Raw genomic sequence first — 25,090 nt, 5'->3', positions numbered from 1 at the left:
GAACTACAAATTAAATTTCTTTTAGCAATTATTGTTTTTTTTCATGTCACAATTCCAACCCTGATCCTTTATCCGGGCTTGGGTATAAGTAGTTTTTAACCTTGTGATCCACAAAACGACATAACAGTAAAAGAAGAACTGACTGCGTTACCGTCAGTGCGGGAGCAGTGGCTTCTCTCATGCGCGTAAGAGTAAGAGCAATACGCGCTTTCACGTCAAAAAGTGGTCATAAATAAGTCTCCAAAAACACCAGAGAAAGTCGCCAGATTTGTCGCTAGTCGCTTTTTAGAAAAAAAGTCGCTAAGGGGCTCTAAGAAACTCGCTAAATATAGCAACGGAGTCGCTAAGTTGGCAACACTGCACTGTTCACACGCTACTGCTGCTGCCGGTGTAACTACGGCCCCTCCCCCATCTGCTCAGCGCAAACACAAGACTCATGTACGATGTGAAGTGAAAAAGAGAGCAAGAGAGAGAGAAAAAAACATGACTCCCTTCATTCATTTTATAGATCTGGCTCTAAGAGCTGTTTCATTTGCGACCGACACATCACTAGGAGGAACACAGGTGCCGTCTCCAAATTCAGGGTCTGCATCATTGGAGGACGCGGTTTACGTGCGCTGCGTCGCCGGAAGTGAGAGGCTGGTGAAATTGAACAGTCTAACCTCCATCGCACTGTTCAGGTTGCCTAGCAACCATGATACTCACTGCTGGAAATGTTTAATACAGTATTGTGTGACAGAAATGAAGGAGAAAATCTTTTTGTTTATCTGTTAAATTTTATATGAACTTTGTTTGATTTGATAAGTATCTGAAGCCAAGACCACAGGACTGTACAAACATGATTGTTGGGCTTCATTTTTGTACTGAACAGCCATTTTAAGTTTAGCTAGTAAACAGCAATTAGCTAATGTTGTTCATGAGACTAAAGTCATCTCACTTTGGTAATGTAAATATAATATGGCCAATATTATAGTTATTATATTAATCATTATTAGTTATTACAGCAGTGAACATGAACTCTGTGTCAAATACTGAGCTTCAGTAAAGATCCTAGTTACAGTTATTTATATGTCCTCTCTTCACTCAAAGACAAGTATCTTTGACAGTGTATACAGTATATAGATGTATTATATATAAGAGACAAATATCGTTCTTTCAGTATGTTGGTATTACTAAATTTGTCTCAATGCTTATATATATGTGTAAAAAGAAAATGTACGAGCTGTGATAACTGTTTCTGATAGAATGAAGATCAGACTGATATATTAAATATTCCTTTATTGGGTGAGAAAATCAGACCATGTCATAACTGCTTTAAGTCATACAGAATAGATATCAGAGCCTTAAACAGGCCGACTTCTGCTAAATGGGTCAAACTGGGCAGAAAGTATACAAACACATAACATCCTTATAGAATATGATGTAACACTATAGATCAACTTACCTCAGAATATATAAAGCATATAAACAATTACAGCAATATGATGCAACAAACACAGCAGTGCTACTAATCCAAAATACTCAAAGCTTCATAGAACTGAAACAAACATTTATTTTTAGCTCCATTCTGCTGCTGATACATACTTTAGGTTTCTGAACATTAAACTTGTTGCTGCCTTTCATAGTGTGTAACTTGAAGGCCCTGAGTACTTTCTCCCACACTGAAAACACTGGAATGATCACATTATTTGAACATTACCTAATAAGACTGATTCAGGACAGACAATTAGTTATGTTAAACTTTTCTAGCAGTCCTTCACAAACAGGGAACAGTCTGTCTATTCTCTCCATCTGTCAGCTGCTGCTGGCTCTTCCTCCTCCTCTTCCTCACACACTGCTGAGTTTGTCCTGGTGGATCATCAGGGGTGCAAAGCCTCACAGATGATGTGCAGCAGTGGGTCCCTCAGTCTGTCCTCACTCTGGACACTTGCAGTTGTCACACATGGAAATCAAATGTGTGATAAGCTGCAGGATTCAAACACAAGTGTAACTTATAAACACATGTTCATACTTTTATTCCACAATCAGAGAGAAAGAAACAGAGAGAGAGTGTAGGACAGACAGACAGGTGACAGTCTCAGGTGTATACACTGCTACAAAACAGCACAAGAGAAGGAGGATTTAGTGTTTGTGTTATTACGAGTGCTAAACAAGAAGAGTTCCAGATGGTCCAGTGGACACATGTGTGACTCCTGTGATTAAAGCATCTTTCTTTCAGCTTAACGAGTGAACCGTCAGCTCGTTCAAACACACGTTAAAGTCCATTTGGCTCGACACCACCGAACAGAGGCAGCAATATAACATAGCTAACATTAACAGTGCAGTGAATCCTGCTTGTGCCGTCATATTCAGGACTGCAAACCGAGCAGCATCACTGACTTTCAGCTTGTGTTTGTGGATATATGACTGACTTTAATTATCCATAAAATCATCACATTCTCTGTAAGAATAAGGTCAACTATTGAACGGCGTATATTTTAAAGGCTTTAAACGCAAGTTAACGTTAAAAGTACAAACATCACTAATGTCACATAACTTTGCTGACATGTGTAAAGTAATGTTTTAATGTTCTTCATTATTAAACATTTGCACATAAATAAATGACATAATATTCAGTACTTACTTTTAAATGTTTACTCTTTGGCCGCCCCACTTCAGCCGTCTGCTGTTTTTTTGGAAAAAATATCCACACCCACCGCCGCGCTATGAATTGTGGGATATGCTGGGCCACGAAGGATACACCTGACCGATCCTTCAAATTCGGGGAAATGAAGGACGGTTTTTTGGAAGCATTTGGAGCAGCCTTTGAATTTGGATAGCCTTCGTCGCGTCGCTGTGACGTAACAGGCCTTCAAATGTGGCCTTGAAAGATGCAGACCCTGAGTTTGGACATCCCCAGGGCAACTCAGGGGGACAACACAGATAAAACAGCAACAAGCAGAAGGAAACACAGGGCTTATATACACACAGGAGCAATCAGGGAATGGGAGACAGGAAGGAAACAAAGCTGGGAGAAATCAGAGCTGATGAGACAAGGGGAAGCAGAACTAAACACACTAACAAAAGACACAGACCTTCACAATAAAACAGGAAATTCAACACACAAGCAAAGACAGACTCAGAGACATGGGCTTTACACAGAGACCTGACTACATTGGAACAGAGGGAACACACAGGCAGGGATGACTAGACACACCCCCACCGGGCGCAGCAGATGGCCCCGCCCCTCCCTGAGCCTGGTTCTGCCGGAGGTTTCTTCCTGTTAAAAGGGAGTTTTTCCTTCCCACTGTCGCCAAAGTGCTTGCTCATAGGGGGTCATATGATTGTTGGGTTTTTCTCTGTACCTATGAAGCGCCTTGTCACAACTTTTGTTGTGATTTGGCGCTATATAAATAAAATTGAATTGAATTGAATTGAATTGAATAGAACAGAGGGAGAACAGACTAACCTGAGGGACAAAGGGAAGAAAACCTGGAACCTAGAAATACAAAACCAAAACACACACAGCAATAATGTGGCAATAAATAATAAACAATTTAACTTACTGGGTCACAGACCCAGGACCATGACATACAAGGTCTTGAATGATCAGGCCCCGTCTTATCTCAAAGACATTATAATAGCATATTGCCCCATTAGAGCTGAGTGGGAAGGAGCTTTTCCTTCCTACTGTTGCCAAAGTGCTTGCTGAATCGGGGTAATTTTTGTCATTTTTATGTTTTACATGGATTTTGTCACGGGTTCAAAATATTGGGGATGGATACAGGAGGAAAACCAAAATAACAACACTGGTCCAGCCGGGTCAAGTCAAACGATGATTTTAATGAACACACGTGTGGGAGATGGGACACTGTACGCAGACAGCATCGATCTCTCTCCGAAAACCACACAACAATAGTTTTTTATGAAAATCAGGGTATTGGAACGCCCCCTCATGCGTAAAGTAGGTACAATACAATCAATGTTGACAACTTTTAACACATTAAAAGAACATCTCCTTCTTCCCGAGGCCAGATCCTTCCCAGTAATCTTCTAACTCTGCTTATCCCCTGGAACAAACAGTCTCTCCTGCAAGCATAATCAAACAGCTACAAGGCTTTGCAGATTGGTATTTAAATATTTGAACTCTCCCCTACACATGAGTTTAACTACTGCTTGTGTGTGTGCGTGTGTGCCTCGACCTCAGCACTCACTCTGTCTATAAGGACAGAGGCCAACTCAGCATGTGTGCAATAACCTAACTGAAACCATACATGTAGTCTGTTGAATAAATGTTCTAATCAAACATTTGTTGTCTGTGAGAGTCACTGATGTTTGTGTTGAAGGTATGGAGAGAAAATTTCCTGTATGGTGGAGCACGCCAGCCTGAGGGAACCTCTGATCACTGACTGGGGTAAATTCTTGTCTGTCTGTACACACCTGTACATACCTGTCTGTCTGTACACCTGTCTGTCTCACCTGTGTGTCCTCAGACCCATCGATGCCTGTGTCAGAGAGGAGCAAGCTCGCCATCGGAGCCTCAGGACTGATCCTGGGTCTGATCTTATTTCTGATTGGATTCATCTACTACAGGAGGATGGCCCAAGGTCAGAGCAGTTCATAGCAGACTGACACCAGCATCCATGTTGTGTTTTTCAGAGTGTTTTGGTGACTCTGTCATCATCTCTTCTTCTTTCTCCAGATCGTATCCTGGTTCCCACTAACTGAGGCAGGTCCTGGTCCTCGTTATTTCTGATGTTATAAAAGCAGCTGCTTCCTGTGTTCAGCAGTCTGACGATGATGATGATGATGATGAGCCTAATTGAGGGCCATCTCTGTGCTGTTGGTGGGTGTTGTGGCTTTACTGCGATGGTCCTGGATCAGATCTAATGTAGACTCTGCTCTTTGATGCTTCAGTCTTCCATGTATCCATGTAATGTAATCCAGGTGATTTAGGTCTCTGAATGTCTTTGTTTTCTTTGCTTGATTCAGAATTATAGATTTTTACATTACGTCTTCAAACAAAAATAAAATGACACAACCTCTCAGCTGTGTGTTTGTTTACCTGTGTACTGGCTCCTCAAGAGTCGCCTCAGATATTAAGTGGTGTTATATAGGTTCATACAGTCTTTGTTTGTTTTTAGGGCATTTTTACACTGTTCATTTTATTTTGACATCCTACCAGCAGTGGCATCTCTCGCTACTTCCCGTCTAATGGGAGAAGGACACTACTCCTGTGTCTGCCTATGCCATCTCTTAAGCCAGCACAGTCTGTAAGTTGGGAGTAATGCTGTGTTTTATCAGTGTGTTTAGTACTAACTGCCGTGAGTTCTTTGCAAAAGTTTATACAACTGAGTTCACCTAAAGATGTGCTTTATCACACACAGTTGCTGCACACACACAGACACATACCAGCAACAACAACACAACAGCAGGGAGAGCACAGACTTTAAGCAGGCAAGCCATGATTGCGGCTGCCACTCAGGTGTCACTCCACCTCCCCTGTAGCGGCACTGCAGACCATACCCCACCACACACATTAACCAGGTAAAATAGATATTATTCCGATATTTATTTTTTCATTGTTTATTGACATAGTTTTTTTTTCCAATTTCTTTTTTAAATTCAGGTAGGTTCACAACATTTTTTTGTTTGCTGTATGGATAATTTTTAATTTCAGCTTTTTGAGTCATTTAAACTAGATCTTTAACATGCCGTGTTTCTTTTTAGTTGTATATTATTTTAAGTTCATAATGTTCAAAATTTGTTCATTACATAAATAAAATGTAATTTTCCCAGTAGCACTTCATCTCACATAGCAAACATGTCTGTCCTGGATCTGGTATCAAGCCAGCGCTGCTGGCTGACTTCTGTCATAGTAAGTGTTATTGTCACGGCTGCCGAGGCAAGCCATGTGGTGTTGGAGGTAAAAGGACCCAAAATGCAGGCAATGACTGATGATATGAGTAAGAGTTTATTTACAAGTGGCAGAGTGACAAAAACAGGAATTTAGGAGAGAGAAGCTACTGAACAAACCTAAACTGGCCAAACTAAATAGCGAACCTGAGATCATACAAAACGGGGTGAGGGGCAGAGAGAGGCAGATTAAGGAACAGAACACCATGAAACGCAGACGAGCCGACAACGAGCACAGACCGACACCCACTATATATACACACACACACACAAGGAGACCAGATAATGACATACAGACCAAAACCAAACAAAAAGAAGCTCCAGTGATTCAAATGGGATGTTCAAAATACAATCACAAACACACTGGAATCCTTGAATGGGGTCCCAAAACATAGTTCAGGAGGCTGACAACTCAGGAGTCCAGAATAGTTCATCTCCGGAAGCCAACCACGCGGAAGGCAGTGGCGGCGACAGAGCGGATCCGGAGGCCGACCACGCGGAAGGCAGTGGCGGTGACAGAGCGGATCCGGAGGCCGGCCATGCAGAAGGCAGTGGCGGCGACAGAGCGGATCTGGAGGCCGGCCACGTGGAAGGCAGTGGCGGCGACAGGTCCTGAGGCCGGCCATGTGGACGGCAGTGGCGGTGATGACACCGTTCAGGAGGGCGTCCACGATGGCAATGATGCCCAGACAGCGGCTTAGAAGATGGCCGATGATGTTGAGGCACCAGACGCGGACCGGGTGGCACCGTGGCAGCAGCAGTATGAGGCGAGGCTGAAGCTGCAGGCGAGTGTAACACCCCTTTCAACACTTGGGATACAGATTTAGATGGTTACCTGTGTGTTGGGCCAATAGCTGAGGTTCGACCACTGGAGCAGAGTGGATGACTAATAAAACGCTCAAAGAACTTGGTTTGATCAAATTGTATTCACAATTAAAGAATCGCACATACATACAATGAAAACAATAACAGTACATGAAAGGAAAAATTGGGCCCAAGTCACAGAAAATAATAAACAAAACACACACACCCCGGGGAATTTGAATCAGTCTCTCTCTTTTGTGTCAGCCGACACCCTTAAGTGTGAGTCCAGCGATGAGGGTTCTCCTTGCAGGATGTGCAAAGGAGGAATGAAGTGTAAATCTGTCCTACCACTTAAGTAGAGTTTGTACAGTTCACGGCTCGTCCAAAGAATTTAGTTCTCTTTTAAAACAATCATCTTAAGGATCCTGGAGGGGTGGCTCGCCATCTTTGGACTGGATCATCACCGAACTGTACTCCCAACAAAAAAACCTGACCTGTATAACACAGTCAGAATAACATTCAAAAATCTATATTTAGTCATTTATACATATAGCCTTTCTTATGTGTCGTTCATACATACTAACAAATTTGCATTTTACCTTTCCAGTATACAGAAAGAACAACAGAATAATCCAAAACATAGACAATGATAACTTCTTACCAAAGTAACCAATAAAATGGGCTCTCCTGGAGCTTCAAAATGGCGATGGTGAAGCGTTGTAGCACAACTACAAAGAAACATAACCCCATTTTCTTTAAACTGTATTCACCTCACAATGAACACAATTAAGGATTGATATAGGAACATATCAACATCTACAGCATACATATAACTTACAATCTTTACATGCATCGTCATAGGAAGTTAACAAACTCTAACATACAGTTTAATCCTTACAATCACACATGTACAGCCACATGGCTAATAGCAATAGCCGCGATAGCCGCTAGCATGTCATCGTTCATGGCTTAAACTCACAATATTCTTGTTCACAACAAATTAACTCACCGAGAAGAATCCGAGCAGTAACAAGCTCCTTTCTGGTCAACAACAAAGTCTAGATAGTCTATTTCCACCGAACAATCCGACTGAATAAAGGAACCACGCTTTCCACTTGGAAAAACTGACTTTTTCTTCCTCTCCCTCTTTCCTGATATCCGTAGCTGCTACGCAGTGAACGGCAGGAGGCGGTACTTCCCCCTGTATACTTCAAGGACCATCAGGACATTATAGACATCTTCTATTTTATTAATTCTCAACAAAATGATTTAACTTAACAAAACTTAACAGTGAACTCAAAATACTAACATCACTCATAACACACTAAAACCCTTAGTAACTCTCCAGGGTTACACGAGGCAGAAGCAGAGGCAGGACCTAGCGACGCAGAAGCAGAGGCTGGACCCGGCGAGGCTGAAGCTGAGACAGAGGCTGGACCAGGCGAAGCTGAAGCTGATGCAGAGGCTGGACCAGGCGAGGCAGAGGCTATTGCTGCTGCAGGTGAGGATGAGGGTGGCGCAGCAGGCGAGGATGAGGGTGCAGATGACGGCGTGGGGGCCGCAGGTGGTGGTGCTGCAGGCGACGGCGTGGGAGCCGCATGTGGTGGCATTGCAGGCAACGGCTTGGAAGCCGCAGCTGGTGGCCGGACGGGCCCCTTGGACGCTCCAGCAGAGACAGGTTGCTGAACGGGCCCCTCGGACCCTCCAGCGGAGACAGAAGCTGAACGGGCCCCTCGGACCCTCCAGCGGAGACAGGAGGCTGAACGGGCCCCTCAGACTCTCCTGCGGAGACAGGCTGCTGAACGGGCCCCTCGGTCCAGCGGAGACAGGCTGCTGAACTGGCTCCTTGGATCCTCCAGCGGAGACAGACACAGGACCAGCAGGCAAGGTGGCCTCTTGCAGACACAGAACGGAACCAGTAGGTGCGGGGACCTCTGGCAGGCACAAAACAGAACCAGCAGGTGTGGGGACCTCTGGCAGACACAAAACAGAACCAGTAGGTGCAGGGACCTCTGGCAGGCACAAAATACAACCAGCAGGTGCGGGGACCTCTGGCAGGCACAAAACAGAACCAGCAGGTGCGGGGACCTCTGGCAGGCACAAAACAGAACCAGCAGGTGCGGGGACCTCTGGCAGGCACAAAATACAACCAGCAGGTGCGGGGACCTCTGGCAGGCACAAAACAGAACCAGCAGGTGCGGGGACCTCTGGCAGGCACAAAACAGAACCAGTAGGTGCGGGGACCTCTGGCAGGCACAAAACAGAACCAGCAGGTGCGGGGACCTCTGGCAGGCACAAAACAGAACCAGCAGGTGCGGGGACCTCTGGCAGGCACAAAACAGAACCAGCAGGTGCGGGGACCTCTGGCAGGTACAAAATACAACCAGCAGGTGCGGGGACCTCTGGCAGGCACAAAACAGAACCAGCAGGTGCGGGGACCTCTGGCAGGCACAAAACAGAACCAGTAGGTGCAGGGACCTCTGTCAGGCACAAAATACAACCAGCAGGTGCGGGGACCTCTGGCAGGCACAAAACAGAACCAGCAGGTGTGGGGACCTCTGGCAGGCACAAAACAGAACCAGCAGGTGCAGGGACCTCTGGCAAGGTTGATGCTGACCGGAGCTGAGCAACACATAGGTTTGGCTCAAGCTGCAACAGTAGGGTGCAGTCCTCGGCTAACTTCTTACCCTCCAGTGGTCCAAAGTCGACTGCGGGTGGAAACTCAGACTCTGGGGAGGCCCTGGAGAGAATAACTGTCTCTAAACAGGCCAGCTTTTGAGGAACGATTACATTATTAATTGGTTCGTCTCTCTGCTTAGAATGAACGGATGAAACACAGTTCCTTTCGGGTTGACTTGACTTAGCTTGTCTTACACGAGGAGCACAAGACGAATGACTTCTGAAAAGGAGGCTGAACTGAGGGCGACTGAAGTAATGGTTGAGGTGATGAGCTATGGAGCTAGTGGCGGAGTTAATGACTAGGCTAGCGGGGACACTGGAGACTGAGCTAGTGAAGGAGAGGATGACTGAGCTCGAGGCTGGGCAGCTAACTGAGCTTGTGGCCGGGCAGCTAAGTGAGCTTCAGGCTGGGCAGCTACGGTCTGAGGAAACACATTCATATTAACAACAGTTGTAGGTGAGCCAGAGAAAACACCATTATCCTCACTGGCTGCACAGAAAACAGCCCCAGAATAAACGGTCACAAAGTCCGGAGAAACAGAAAAGGTGTCTTTTCCACTCACCAGTCTACTGAACAAACCTAAACTGGCCAAACTAAATAGCGAACCTGAGCTCATACGAAACATATGGTGGCTGGGAAGTGCAAATGACATTTACAACATCAACAAGAAAATAACATTTCCGAAAACACTTTTAGATTAAAAAAAGGAAATAAAAAATTTAACAACAAAATAACATTTCAAAAAACACTTTTACATAAAAAAAAATAAATAAAAAATTGACAACAAATTAACATTTCAGAAAACACTGAAAGCACAAGTCTGCAACAAATTACCAAGTGACTCTTGACGGAAAGGGATTGTCTGAAATACCGGAAGTAACTCAACGATTAGCCTAATGGGGCTTTGGAGCGAAATGTCACGAGAGGGGGCGTGACCAGGATTTTTGATTGAGGTGCCATGTTTCTGGGCCGAACAAAGCGCTAGCGAAAGAGGAGCGAAAGCACACGGATAACACCAGATATGGTTCGTACTTGCTGTGCGGTTGGTTGTAATGTAATGTAATGTAATAGATCGCACAACCGGCAAGGGAATAAGCTTGAAAATGGTTTATCTTTTCATTCTTTCCCCATCTGGAAGCAACATGAGGCAGCTCATGTATCGGATGTTACCAAAAGAAGGCGTCTAGTCTGGATACCAACTGTGAGACAAGCTGATATACAGTTCTCTTCCATCTCCAAATATATTTTGGTGTGCTCCAGACATTTATACAGACACTACGTTATAGATATGTTCATATCACTCTTTATCCAGTCTTTAAGTCTGATGTCACTAGCTGTGTCTGGGCTCAATCTCCGCTGCAGGTCCATAAATCACACGATCACTGTGGCATCGCTGAGAGTTGAAAAACTATCTCAAGTGTTTCATCTGTAATAAAATGATCAGCGTTCTGCTCTACCAGGTGTAACAATTGAGTTTATCATTCAAGTATCCATGAAAACAAAACGCAATGTATGACATTTAACGAAGTTAGAAATTAGCAGGAAGTTAGCTCGCTAGCTTCCATCTAAATACAATATCACATGTCCTGACTGAGGGATTTTGGAAACAAATTCAAACATACAGCTCTGCTATCACTTCCAGCATAAATGAAGACAGAAAACTAAACAGCAGTGACGTTTGTAGGGTTACTGAAGTTTGGCAGGCTGGTATTTAACGATGTACTATGTGACCGCTAGCGACACAGCCATGTGAGCATAATATAAACACCCTAACTTTTTTCCATTTGATAAAAGTTAACGTGAGGATTCTCGGTGGTCAGGAACAAATGTAATCTCATGGCAGGATGCTGTAAATGGACCAAACATCAAAGAGGAGACTGAGATAATTCATCCACAAGGATGAATAGGATTAGTCATTCATATACTGCTGCATGGGCTGGGCTGTAGTTACATCGTAAGGTTTTAAAAATGTTTTAGGAGCTTTTTGAGATTAAATAGAAGAAAATACAAAGCATTAAACAAGTTAACAACACAAAACCCATATTAAACGCAGACTACTTTAGGTCCGGAAGCAGGATTCGTCACGTCATCACTTAAAGACCAGATAGCCTATTAGTTTTATTTTCAATGCAGTCTGAGGTCATAGCAAATTAGAAAAAAAAACATCATAATGAGTGATTTTACAGAACTACATTCTATTTATAGAGTTGCTAATTATTTGGCATTATTGCAGGCAAACCAGCCAATGAAATGGATGAAACATTGTGACTGGGTTCCAGCGCTACACAAGGGACTTGCTTCAAACATATCACCATGCCAATCAGATTACTTCTTCCATGTGAGGGTGAAGAGGTGACCCTTCTGGATAAGATGGTGAAGGTCTGCTGCCGTTTTGGTGAACAGTGGGGTAGTAAAACCAGGGAAAAATTAAACTTGCTTTTGTTAAATATTCTTAAGTCTTGTGCTGTATAAATAGTGGTACTTTTTCAAAAGATACAGTAAATTATTAACAGTTTCTGAAAGTCACGTGTTAAGAAATAGGACGATTAGATGAGCTGAGGGATCCATGTACTGCTCAATGAAGCCTCATCAGAAACAGTCTCAATGGAAGGATGGCTCTATTCTTAAGGAAGGACACAGGGAGAAAGACTGGCGTATGTCACACAGCAACTGGACTGAAAATCAGCTGCAAATATTCATCAGTACGTGCAAACATACCATAGTTATGGAATTCAGGAAAGTATCATCAGAAGTTGATCCACTATACAAATGTCTGATTGGCAGTGGTTTCATTTGTGAAACCATCACTGTGAACAAACTGCAGTATGCAGCATCACAGCACTTCAGTCATGGATTGGCCTCCCCAGACCTCAACATTACTGAAACATCTTAACAGAGAATGGAAACAAAGGGAACCAACATCCAAGAAAAGAACTGTTCCTGAATACTTCCTTACAGAAAATACAAAAAAAGCTTGACTAAGAGACTTAAGGCTGTGCTGAATAATAAAGGCGGACTGACTTCCAGGGTCCTTAGTATCATATAAGCTCAGGTTTTGTCTTATATACTGTATTTCCATTTATATAACAAAATAGATAGAAACGAGGGTGGTTTAAGATGCCTGTAGAGTTTTATTCATCATCTTTAAACAAACAAAGAAAGCACCATCCATTCGTCTCCAGTCTGTATGAAAAACAGGGGAAAATGTAAAACTTTGTAAAACTTTGAAATTCCTTTCACAGTAAATCCAATCATAAACAAAATAAAAAATAGAAAAGTGTTTAAACACACTTTTCCATAAAGCTATCAATAGAAATGTTCCAGTAAACATGTTTCGTGTTTAACTTCTGCTGTTTTCCTTTCATGTGTCCACAGTTGACAGGTAACCCTATTGGAGTCGCCATAGTGACGGGTGGCGTCTCAGCTTCAGTGTGTTGATGGGCACAGCCATGGTTACCACAGCTGGAGTTGGTATACGCCGAACTGTGAGAGGACAGAGATGGAGAACGGACATTTAACTATTTAACAGCAGATACGTTATGACTAATAGACGACTGCTGTTTAAATGATGTCTTTGCAGCCCTTATGCTACATGTTACACAACTTTTCTTCATGCCAACAAGACTGAGGTGCCACATAGTTGACACATACAACTGATTATGATGCATATTTTACTATTGCTATGTTCACATCATCTCCTTGGCTTTACTATTGAAAGCCTGGAGATACTCTGTGCATGGCTGATGTGAAGTATGATTAGTACTACATGACTTACACCATCAGCAACAGAGGCAATGAAAGCTTTGTTGTTAACAGGTTGGATGGTAAAGTCGAATTTCTAATTCTGCACTTGTGTTAGGTAAAGTTATTCTGGTAAATGGTAAATGGCCTGTATTTGTATAGCGCTTTTCTAGTCCCTAAGGACCCCAAAGCGCTTTACACAACTGCTGTTCTGCTGATCAGTAAAGCTATACGTGCTGCAGCAGATTGACCTCATCTGTTTTCACAGGTGTGGACCTCAGCGCTTAGGTGCAGGAGACCTTAATTCAGTTCTCCCTGCAAACCAGCATCCAGCCTGAAAATACTGTCATCTTTCCCAGAAATGGTCCTCTTATCTCAGAGAAGACGTTTGATGTAAATAACTGCAATCAGCAGTGATGTTCTGCAAAGATCACTTTTCCATTTTGCTCTCTAGATGAGTCCCAGCTGCCTGACCTTGTGTCCAGGTGATCGTCTCACTGAGGAGCTTTTACTGCTCTGAAAATCTCACGTCCATCACCTGTTTCCTTTTTACTATCTCTGCTCTTTCTTTATTAACAATGCTCATAATATCACAAAATTATACTCATCACTCGCATGCTTTTATCCACCTGCTGTTATATCCAAACAAATAAAAAGGATGAAATGCCTAAAATCCTTTGATTTATTACATTTTGAAACAAATATGAGTACATCCCTAACAGCACAGCTGAGACCTTTGCTTTAATCAAGCCTTTGTATCTACACACTTGTAAAGATTCATATACAAAAAATAATAGAATTAAATGAATATAAAATAAACATAATCACAGAAGATGACCAAAAAATGCAGCCATGTTGTGAATTTGCATCTAAAAACATGCATGTTTCCCTTTGTACAGGCAGATTTACAGCAGACAAAGCAACACGGTGATAGACTTTGACCGCTCCAAAATCAAAATACCCACCAAGTCTGAAGTAGATCAGAGGAACTGTTGAGCAGACAGACTGACAGACAAACATGCAGATGCTTGATTCATTAGTGCCATAAAATGTTCTTCTTTAACAGCATCACTTCATGTATTTGTTTTCCAGGAATAAAGGTCTATTTAAACTGGACATCTCCTCAGCATCACTCGTGGTGTCATGGTTTCAAAGCTGTGCAGTAGAAAAAAGACTCTGAGGGATGATACAGAGGTGACCAAAGTTACAGACAAATCCAGCTGTGCTGGAAATGTTTGCAGAGCTCCAAACTCTTTGGCTTTCTGTAGAGCAAGTATGGAAGAAGTACCTGAGCTAACTTACATTTAGACGATATGAGGAAAAATGCCGCTTCCCAAAGTTTCCTACAAGTATCCAGTTTATATTTAGAGAAGTGAAGGCTCTTTATCCTGACAGCTGTTCCCTGGTGGATCCCTGTCCTGTGACAGTAGCAAAGAATGTGTATCAGTATTATCAACTTCACTAACCAGTTTTTAAAGCTATCTAGCAGATGGACTTAAGTGCCAGTAGCCTCTGTCTGCTGTGTACAGAAGGTTATATGATGAAGCACACAGCAGATACTGCACTACAGCAGTAGCAGCAGCTCAGCTTCAGTTTGGTTCAACGCCCTTTTTGACCTATGAAACAGCAGAAAATGAAACATTTCAACACGCATTTGTTAGCGTTAGCTATTCTGCTGTTTTTCATCATTTCACAGGTGAAATAAAATCATAGTACATTTACTTTGCTTCCTGTAGGAGTGATCATGTCCAGTCTGACTGAGACCGTGTATTACTTATGAGGAAAGCCAACTTTGAGATTCCTAATCAGTCAGCTTTGGAAAAAACTGTGTGAACAAAGCTCTGCTTTCACTCTGAGGATGCTCCATCCTGCACAGATAATAAACCTCTTACATGAAGGGCTGTCAAGTAGTTTTTAGACAAATGGGGGTAAAAGAGATATTAAAACCTTAAAGAGAAACTACATTTTCTAAGAACTGTCTGACGTTCACCTCTCACACAGTGGATACAATTCTCCCCCTGCAGGAATAACCTTTGTGGTTATGAAACTGTCCATGTGTTTGCAGAAAATGTCACATGTTCAAAGCCATCCCAGCACCTGGGGTTTGTATAAGTGCAGCTGTTGGTGGGGAGATAATCTCACTCTTCTATATAAAGAGTCACCAGGCAGCAGATCTTCATCTGGGATCTCCTCATCATCATTTCTTCACTCTTCAGCAGCTATGGCTTCACTTCGCGCCCTTCTGGGAGTGGTACTGTGCTCCCTCATGGTTTCTGCTTCTGAAATCCTACCTCAGGCAGACTTTGATTTACAGAGTCATCCATAATAATTTTTATCCTACTGCCCATCTATTTTCATACAAATGTCTCCGTCTTATGGAAAACGGGTACTGGAGCTTATCCAACAAGGACAGGCAGGGCCCCCCAGACAGTTTAGCAGTCTATACAGGAGGCTGACCTTTGCAAAATGTACTTCTATAATGACTTCACCATTTAAGTTATTTGGTTATGATTCACCCTGGATTTTGCCTGATAATATTTATTTTGTCCATTGCTTAAGAAAACTATATATTAATATAAAACAGAGTGTGAACAACAACAAACATCAGCTTTGGAAACTTTGATGTAAAATTCTGCAATTGTTTTCTCAAGATATGGCATTAATAAAACTAATATACATCAGTGTATTATTAATGTGCACACACACACACACACACACACACACACACACACACACACGCACAAAGTGTTACAATAAACAGCTCTTATGCTTCTGTATAATTCTCATTGCTTTCCATTTGTGTGTCCACAGATTGCTGTAAGTGGTGTTTGACTGGAGTTTTGCTCTAATTTCAAGATTTGTCTGTCACAAAGCCAACAGGAAGTCCGGCCATGGTTGAGCCAACTGAAGATGGAGGTTTTAAGGTTGGCGTCCTCATTTCCTCTGTGAGTGCGAGAGGACAGACAAAGCAAAACCATTTGGAGAGCATTAAAATATCTACACTGATGATTAATGTTATGTCTTTGCACCTGTAGCGATACATGTTGGAAAATGGAGACTTTAGCCACCAAGACTGATGTGCCTGGAAACTTCCCTGTGAGTACGCCCACAAAGACAGGAAACAGTTTAACCACCACGGTTAATCCTCCATCATCATCATCAGTATTACTTTTTTTCACATCTTTTCTTCTGCTGTTTCCCTTTTTGTGAGTCATGGGTTTGTGACTGAAATGCGTGTGGTCGATGGAAGCCTGACGAGTACGGCCTGAATCATTACATCAACATCGGACGCAGTGAAACCTTTGTTGAAAACAGATTATATGGTAAAGTTGCATTTAGCTGTGTTCAGTAAACTGTTAAGTAAAGTTACAGCACCAGATTTCCATCACGTGGTTTCACAGGACGTAGTCTGGACTTCAGCGCTGAGGAGAAGTTCAACCACCTCTGCTTGCAGACCGGCATCCTTCCTGAAAATATTCTTCATCTTCCTAAAACCGGCACTTTTACATTGGTGCTGAAGTTCTATATAAAAACAGCCTGAAATACAAACTGATGTTGTGCACTGATTACCTCACACTCTCCATGTTTCCTTCTACAGACGAGTGTCCGCTTCAGTGTTTTGTCTGTTGTTGATCGTCTCACCGACACTGCATAAAGATCTGACACCATCTGTTATGGAAATGTGACTGAACAACATCTGGAGCAGTTTTTAACAATAAAAATGCAGAAATCTAGAATGTTTTTCTGCATTATTCATCCTCTATATGAAATAAACTGAAGAACATCCAGAACAACACAATTCACACGAGTATTTCACGATTCTCCACAGCTGTGATCACCATTTTCTTTGTGTATTTGTAACAGTTTTAATAATTTCTAGTGTTGGACGCCTAAAAGATGAATAAATAATCATCAGATAGACCAATTATAAAAATAGTATTTGCTTCCATCTGACAGAGTTACCCTCAGCTCAAATAACTGTGACATTAAAATGCTGTTTACAGTCTAAATGCCTCGTTCAGTGAATTTCACACACAAAACATTCAGACTTTCATAGCTGAATGTGTCCATACAAGTGTAGGACTGTCTCAGAAATGATCAAACATTTGACTGTTAGATGGTTTTCCCTTGATAAGCCTGGTTACGCTGGAGGTTTCTTCCTGTTAAAGGGAGTTTTTCCTTCCCACTCTTGCCAAAGTGCTCATAGGGGCTCATATGATAGTTGGAGTTTTCTCTGTTTTCTCGGTATTGTTGTGCAGTCTTTACCTTACAATATAAAGCACCTTGAGGCTATTTTGATTTGGTGCTATATAAATAACATTGAATTGAAATGATTTTTTTCTTTTTTATTTATTTGCTAGTTTACATGAGCCAGCGTGTCGCAGGGAAAACAGTATTTAGACCGATGTTATTTGAAGCCAAGCCCAGCTTATTATTTTGTTATTTATTCTCCCTCTCTTAACCACGCTCTCTTACAGCATCCTCACCATTTACCCATCTTACCATGAGGTAAGCATGATTCTTTATCTGGAGAAATAAGAGTGTGTGACAGTGTGCAGGTTACAGATGGTGAACACTGATTTTCACTCATTTGGATTCATTAACATTTGCATCAAGGAAAGAACAAAACAGGTTATTAAGAACTGTGGACTCAGTCATTGTTTTTAAAAACAACTCAAAACTCACCTTTTTAAACTGTTTTGGTTAAATTTCTGCCTGTTTTATATTGTCTGTTTTACCTATTTATTATTTGTTATCTTATGTGCCACACTTTGTGATTCTGTCTAGAAAGGTGCTACATAAATACAATTGTATTTATTTATTATTTATTTGTTTGTTCTGTTTTTTTGTTGCACACATTAAAACATGTCTTTGCACATAGTAGTAAATGATGCCCAAGCAGTCTTCTCATATCTGCCACAGGTTTTTATGACTCCACTTACATTAGAAAAATAATGTGATGGATAAAAGGGAAACAAGAGAAGAAGACAGGCATATAAATAAATAGGTAAATACATGTGTTTGTCAAAAGTGTGGTTAAAATATGGTGTTCATTACAGCCTCTTTGCTCTTTATTGAACACCATATCCAAAGATCTGAAATATAACCAAGATCGTAGGACATGTGGAAGTGAAATTCAAATATTGTTTCATCTGAACTCTATTCAGTGTTATAAGTAAGCTTTTCCACAGTCGTGCATTTGACTAGTTCAGTTTTACAACTGTCCAAAATGGCTTTCAGTCACTCACAAAGTTCTATTCAGATTCTTGTCATGACCTTGTTCAGCCTCCTCCAGATTAAACAGACGTAGAGCTCAGGTAACAGACCAGACTGACAGCCTTCACTCCATATGGATCAACCAGTCAGAGCTTTTTGTCCTCCTGCAGCCACCATAGCTAGAATTATACACTTTGGAGGGGCAAGACAACAGAAGTCAGCTGACTGCAGTCTGTAGTCTGCTGACATCTAGTGGTGACTGTCCCAAAAACAAACAAGTGGAATTACATTTAAAATGTATGACAGGAATCTGTACATTATTATTAAAAGGCTCTAAATCCATGTACATGACACAGCATCCACCCTGCCTCACAGATGATGCTTCAGCTCATGAGCTGCTTCTCTCTTTCTCCGTCCTGCTAACCAGTGATCATGAACTCTCTCTTGATTGTCCACTTTAACAGTAACACATGTAACCTTCTTCACAGCTCAACAAATATCAGCAAACTGTTTCTGTGCAGTTAGTCACTCAGTGTGTCTACAGCTAAAGGTACATTTGCAGTATTTCCCAGGGAGAGACAAGAATATGAGCTAACATCACTCAGAGATGGAGAACGATGCACGAAACACAGAAGAGGAAGAAGAGGGATTAGTTTGAAAGGTTCGGACTGCTCACTGGAATTTGTTCAACTGCAAATTTAAAGCTTACTTTAATTTGTTTTAATTGATAGATGTGGATTGGATCGACAGATTGATGATGTGTTGTTGCCGAACTTCTTGCCAAATAAAGTGAAGCACACACTCTTGGTGCAGATGTGTTTAGATTGACACAAGCTGACACTGTTTTTGGACAAATGATGTCAGAGCTGGGTTACATCAGGGGGAACAGACGTCTCATTTCATTTGAATGCCTTTAATGTTCTAAGTGTGTTAGGAAAGTCACCCACCTACAATCATCAGCAAATAGAGACATTTTTATTCCCTTTGTTTTCCCTTTGTACATTATAGATTTTGAAGCTTTGTGGATTCATTAGAAGTTTGTATTCCTTGTATTAAAATGACTTTATTATAATATTTATATAGCAGGTGGGGAAACTTTGTGCTGCTTCAGTGCTCAGCTGCTCAATCTTCTGTCCCAGTGTTCATGTCACAGAGGACGACTTTCACTCACATCCATAACCTGCAACAGTTTTCATTTATTATCTCTGCTGCCTGCTATTATAACCACGTAGAATGTGCTGTATGTTTATTACAGCTGGCTAATAAAAAGTCTTAAAGATAAAGCACCTGTCTGCTGAATGTGCATCTAAAAACAATGTTTCCCCTTCTTGGGAAAAAGAGCATCTATTATATCTATATTATCTTATATCTTGTATATATATTATACATACACTTTCAAAGTGAATCTCTGTCCAAAAAATGCACTTACTTTCCTTTTTACTCACTGTGAGCATCATTCATTATTCTCCTGCAGTAATTAAGGTTAGGATATATATGCATCAAGACGTTTTAACCCACGTTAGGATTTTTTTTTTTTATTCCAATCCATTCTTCTTTTGCAGCATTTAAATAGGTCTTTCCTCCCCACTGCTGTCAGACTCCACAATAAAGACTTTAACTGATCAAACACACACATGTGCAATAACACTAAGTGCAATAATCTTCCTGGCATCGTTGTATTTTTTACTCAGTTGTATATAGCATTTGTATTCTATTTTTATCTTATTGTATATTCTATTCTATTTTATTCTACTGTATATAGTATTTTATTTTATTCTATTCTGTACAGTTGTCTACTGTATTTATTCTTATTTTATTTTATTCTAATTTTTGCTTCATAACTTTTGCACTGTCCACTTCCTGCTGTGACAAAACTAATTTCCCACATGTGGGACTAATAAATGTTATCTTATCTTATCTTATCTGTAAAATGTCTAGCTTTTAATAAATAATTATCTGAATCTTACACCCAAAGTTTTAATCTGATGTAAAATGTATAGAAGTCCATTACTGTATATAGTAACTATTAAGTCTAATATACCCTAGTAAGCTATAGTACTTTTTCCTTTGGGAAGATACCATCGGTGCAGTCTGCAATTCTGTAGAAGAAAGATGTTGAATCTATTTAATTATTCTTGAAAAATAATTTATTTCTGTGCATTTTTTTCACCCTGCATCAAATTAAAGTACTAAAGTGCTAAGTACTCTTTAAAATACCAGAATAGGGAGGATGGAGCAGGTTTAAGTTTATTAGATTGATCAGTGTTGCTGAACTATGAAATATTTTGGGTGCAGTGTATTTTTTATATACAGGTATAACAGAATAGCTTTAGTGTTGTTGTTTATTTAAACTTGAGTATGAACTTATACAAAATGCAGCAAGATATTTAAAAAAACAGTTTTAATGAGTGAAAAACACTATATAGGCAGATATCCAAATTTATGATATCGGTATCGGTATCTGGCTTAAAAAAGTGGTATCGTGCCATCTCTACTGCATACCTGGCTGAGAAGTACCATGGGTCAAAGCAGACTGCAGCACCTGGCTGTGATGTCAGTTGAGAAAGAGATGCTTGAGAGAGTTGACCACCAAAATGTGACAGATTTGCCAACCTCAAGGTGCGGCGACATAGGTTAAAAGAAAAGAAAAAATCTGCAGAGCCATAGTAGTATCTGCGCTAAAGATCTTTTCATACATTGTATACATTGTACCAGAGGCCAAGGTGTCTCCATTTTTCTAATCTTTTAATAATATTTTGCACATTTCAAGGACTCTTCTATTTTTGGAGTGTATTTTTTTATGTATCTGTATTATATTATACAGACACTTTAAAAGTGAATCTCTGTCCAAAAAATGCACTCAGTTTACTTTTTACTCACTGTGAGCATCATTCATTATTCTCCAACAGTAATTAAGGTTAGGATATGTATTTTTTGTTTTACATTCCAATCCATTCTTCTTTGGCAGTACAAGCATTTAAATGTACCAAACAGTGATGTCTTGTTTTGAGACGAGGACCTAGGCACAGAGAGACTTGATGAATTTAAGAATCTTATGATTTAATAAAGAAATTTGCAGACTTGCACTAGGATGGTAAAATTATGATGACTGATAATGGAGATGAAGACTACAGACGATGAGGACAGGGAGGAACAGGGGTTTAAATGCACCAAGGAGACAGTCAGAGGGAACTCGGGACAACTGGAGACATTTAAGGATGCAGGGACTGACAGAGAAATAAAAATGAAGAAGAAGAATGAAGAAGAAAAAGAAATAAAGATGAAACACTGTTTTTATTTCATGTGTAACACCTTTCAATCATGTGTTGACTAAAGTCTATTGACCAGTATAAGTAAAGACATCACACACACACACATGGAAACACTGAAACCTGTTTTTGGTGCAGCAGCGGTCCCAGCTGCTCGCCTTTATCTAGACTGGGTCGGCTGCTTATCTCAATATAATCAATGTTTAAAGTTCTCAGTGTTTCTGTGTTGCTTCGTATAGGATCTCCCAGCATCATCACTGTGCTGTCCAATCATTGTGTGCTAGGTTACCCTTATAGTGCGATGTGTGTTTGCACAAAGAGAAGCATGTGTGTCAAATATAAGCACAGAACAGAAAAAGCTGCCAGTTTCTTCTATTTAGAGTCAAGTTAGTGTTTTGTGTCTTTGTTTGAGGCCTAATGTCAAGCAGAGGTGTGTGTAACTGGACTGCTCTGTTATATGTGTGAAATGTGTGCTTCAGCATCATCTTCGTCACTGCTGATTCCTTTGTGTCATCATGTGTTGAGAAGAGAGAACAGTTATAACGGAGGAACAACAGGAAGCCCTGAAATCTGCATCAACAAGGAAGTGTTGGCTCACCAGTGATCCCAGCAGAGCCACTGGTTTGGCTCCAGTTGTTACAGATTCAATGATGTTGTTCCTACAGATACATGTTAGCATCTTTATTGTAGTAAAGTCTTGTAATGTGAAGCTAGAAACAAGGCAGGAAACAGCTCCATGATCTGATCTTAATGATGTTGTTTTTATTTCTGTCTTTCAGAACTGGATTGAAACTATCAAAGGTCTAAAAACAGCCTCAACCCTCCCAAAGACAAACTTTACACACGTCATCTTTCAGCTACGATCTTTGTTGCAGGGATCTTCTGCCAAACAAGGCTGAGAGAAGATTTCTTACAGCTGTCATGTTGATGCTGTTTCAATCTTTGGGCAAACACACTCATATATTAGGGCTGATATCAGGGCTGCACAAGTTCTTTGTGATCATGAATAATAGAAGTGTGCCTGTTGAAGATCATGTTTCTACATGATTATATGTCCTCTTATTGTTCTGTATTATATTCAGCTTTCAGCATCCTTTCCCAGCCCCTGTTACACCATCCATACAAAGCCAATCTGACTGTGAGCCAATGTGTTTGATAGTTTGTGTTGGATCAATAGATTTGACAGACTTGGTTCTCATCCAGAGGGAAACAGTCCAAATTCAGATCTAATGAAATGATGGAGGCTGTTTCCTACCACGGTGCTAATGTGTGACTAACAAGGCTCATGGTCTCCAGCAGACAAGCGCCTGGAATGAGGTGAGCTGAGTGTTGCTTTGGTGGGTCTGTGCCCACGTCATGCATCAGGATTCATATTGGCAATAGTTCATATCTCTGTTCTTTAGCCTTCATCACAAAGCTGTGAAGGAAAAACAAACATCTAACAGGATTTGATGGATGCAAAGTCCACTGAGCTCTTTGTCATTTACAAACTTGTCCAACCAACAAGAGCACAGATGAAAAACACAGTGACACTTAAAGGATTTTGCCATATATGAGCATAGATTACTTTCATATAGATTTGCAATGCAGGCTTTTGGTGAGCCGCTGGCTTCTGTCTAATAATCATCTCAGCATTTTCCAATAGAATAGCTCTTTATTAGCTCTTCATTTATTGTTATTGGACATGAAACAAGGAAGCTGTGTTTCTCATTGGATGTTAGTTTCATGTTCATCAGGATCATTTTCTAAAGAGCTGATATTTAGACCATTTACTGCACTGGCTGCACATTCTGTCTACATTTCTCTGTATGTGCTGTGTTTGTCTTTCATATTTCTCCATATTGACACAAACAGTGAACAGCAGTAGATCTACTCTTCATCTGTTTTAGGCCCAGTGAAAGATCTGAAGCAGAAATGGTGTCATTAGGAGAAGAAGAACGGCGAGGAGGCAGCAGCTCTTAAAGATGAAACACAGCAACTTAGCCCTGAGCTCAGAGAGCTTCACATGAAAAAGCTCCTCAAGCAGATCATGTCAGAGGTTTGTCATCAACAGGAGGAACTGTTCATATCATAGGATGAAGGATGCTGTCAGCTGGATGAAGAAGGTTATTTAATGGCAAACGTTCACATTGAAGTCAAATTGTTGTGGTGTTGAACAGATGTTGTTCACAAAGAAAACAAAGATTAGGAAGTTAAACACAAAGTGTTTGGAGCCAAAATGTTCCCAAGCTGCTCTTTTTGAAATGGCAGAGGTACAGTGGTGTCTAACAGCACACTGTGGAAGGCAAACATGTTCTTGTTGGATGAAACTTCATGAATCCTTTGTAGATTTGAGCTTTTGGAGCCTTTCTTTTCTCTTCAGGTGTACAGAGGCTGAGGAGGCAGGTGAAGCAGGTGGAGCTGTTGTAATGCTGGCAGAGGGTGTGTCTTAGTAACTCTGTGAGGTAGAACTGGATCCAACATTGTGGATGTGTTGATGTTGGAGCCATTAAGATTCTCTGCACACTGTAGGATTTCCCTGTGATTCACTGCGGGGGCATTTTGGAGTCTGTCAATGAAACTCTTCATATTTGTGTTTGACACCAGTTTATAGAAACAGACAAATGTGTCATGCTTTTGTTCGGCCTCCACAAATATACACATTTGTTCATTGGTTGGACTTTTTGGAAGGAGACACATTGAAAACCATATTAATAAGATCTTGTTGTTTCCTGTGGATCCGACACAGAGAGTGGACTTTAGACAGAAAGCGTGGAAGAGATTTTAGAGGCCGTGTGTGGCAACAGGAAATTTCTGTATGTTTGCTGATCTTACATGTGGAAAACAACACGTGATGTTTGTGAAGTTCTACAATGATCATTGTTCTGACAGCATTTTGAGTGGGAACAGTTCAAACTGAGAGTAGTGGGAGTTATTTACTGATTGAAACAAGCTGAATGTTTCTGTGCACGATGAAGATCAGCAGCTCAGCTGATCAATGAATTGACATCTATCAGTCATTTCATGAGATGAAGTCATCAGCAGACATTTGTTCTAACTGTGTGATAAATGTCAGAACGTCAGGGCTCTGCTTTAGTCACTACTTGATGATCATTGGCTCATTGTTGAATCACGTGGCCCAGTCTGACCTCTGACCCTTTGCTGCAGGTCTTCTGTGTTATCTCCACTTTCATGTCTGATCTTCTGCTGTATCGTCCAAAATAAACATCTGAATCATTTCCAACACTTCAGCAGATCTTTAGTTTGGGCAGCACAGTACAAAATAACACATATTGTACTACAGTGGCTTGCAAAAGTATGGACTTGAGTTAAATCGGACTAAGGCGGGCAAGCGTGCATTCATAGAACCAGTAAGTCACATTGGGAACGTATTTTATTTCTGTTACTGTTAATGTAATATTGTAGAAATGTTTTACTGTTGCCTTGCGATAGGAGCTAAGCTGTAGGAATAAGTAAGTAGTAGCCGGGCTCCACAGGATATTCC

General features: G+C 41.0%; 1 protein-coding gene and 1 pseudogene across 2 annotated transcripts in view; both read left to right on the top strand.

Annotated features, from left to right (window-relative positions):
• LOC134624188 (class II histocompatibility antigen, B-L beta chain-like) overlaps window positions 1–4,952 on the top strand; it is a 34,901-nt gene extending 29,949 nt beyond the window's left edge. For both annotated transcript variants that reach the window (XM_063469175.1, XM_063469174.1), the window contains 3 exons: window positions 4,326–4,393; window positions 4,473–4,586; window positions 4,682–4,952. In XM_063469175.1, the coding sequence (XP_063325245.1) occupies window positions 4,326–4,393; window positions 4,473–4,586; window positions 4,682–4,707 (208 nt within the window). In that variant the 3' untranslated portion in view covers window positions 4,708–4,952. The remainder of the gene's footprint in view (window positions 1–4,325; window positions 4,394–4,472; window positions 4,587–4,681) is intronic.
• Window positions 1–25,090, top strand: part of LOC134624184 (NACHT, LRR and PYD domains-containing protein 3-like) — a 189,929-nt pseudogene that overhangs the window by 128,863 nt on the left and 35,976 nt on the right.

The sequence above is a fragment of the Pelmatolapia mariae genome, linkage group LG3_W (genome assembly GCF_036321145.2).
Source record: "Pelmatolapia mariae isolate MD_Pm_ZW linkage group LG3_W, Pm_UMD_F_2, whole genome shotgun sequence".
NCBI lineage: Eukaryota > Metazoa > Chordata > Actinopteri > Cichliformes > Cichlidae > Pelmatolapia > Pelmatolapia mariae.
The sequence above is the reverse complement of the archived record's forward strand: the minus strand, read 5'-3'. Positions and strand labels throughout refer to the sequence as shown.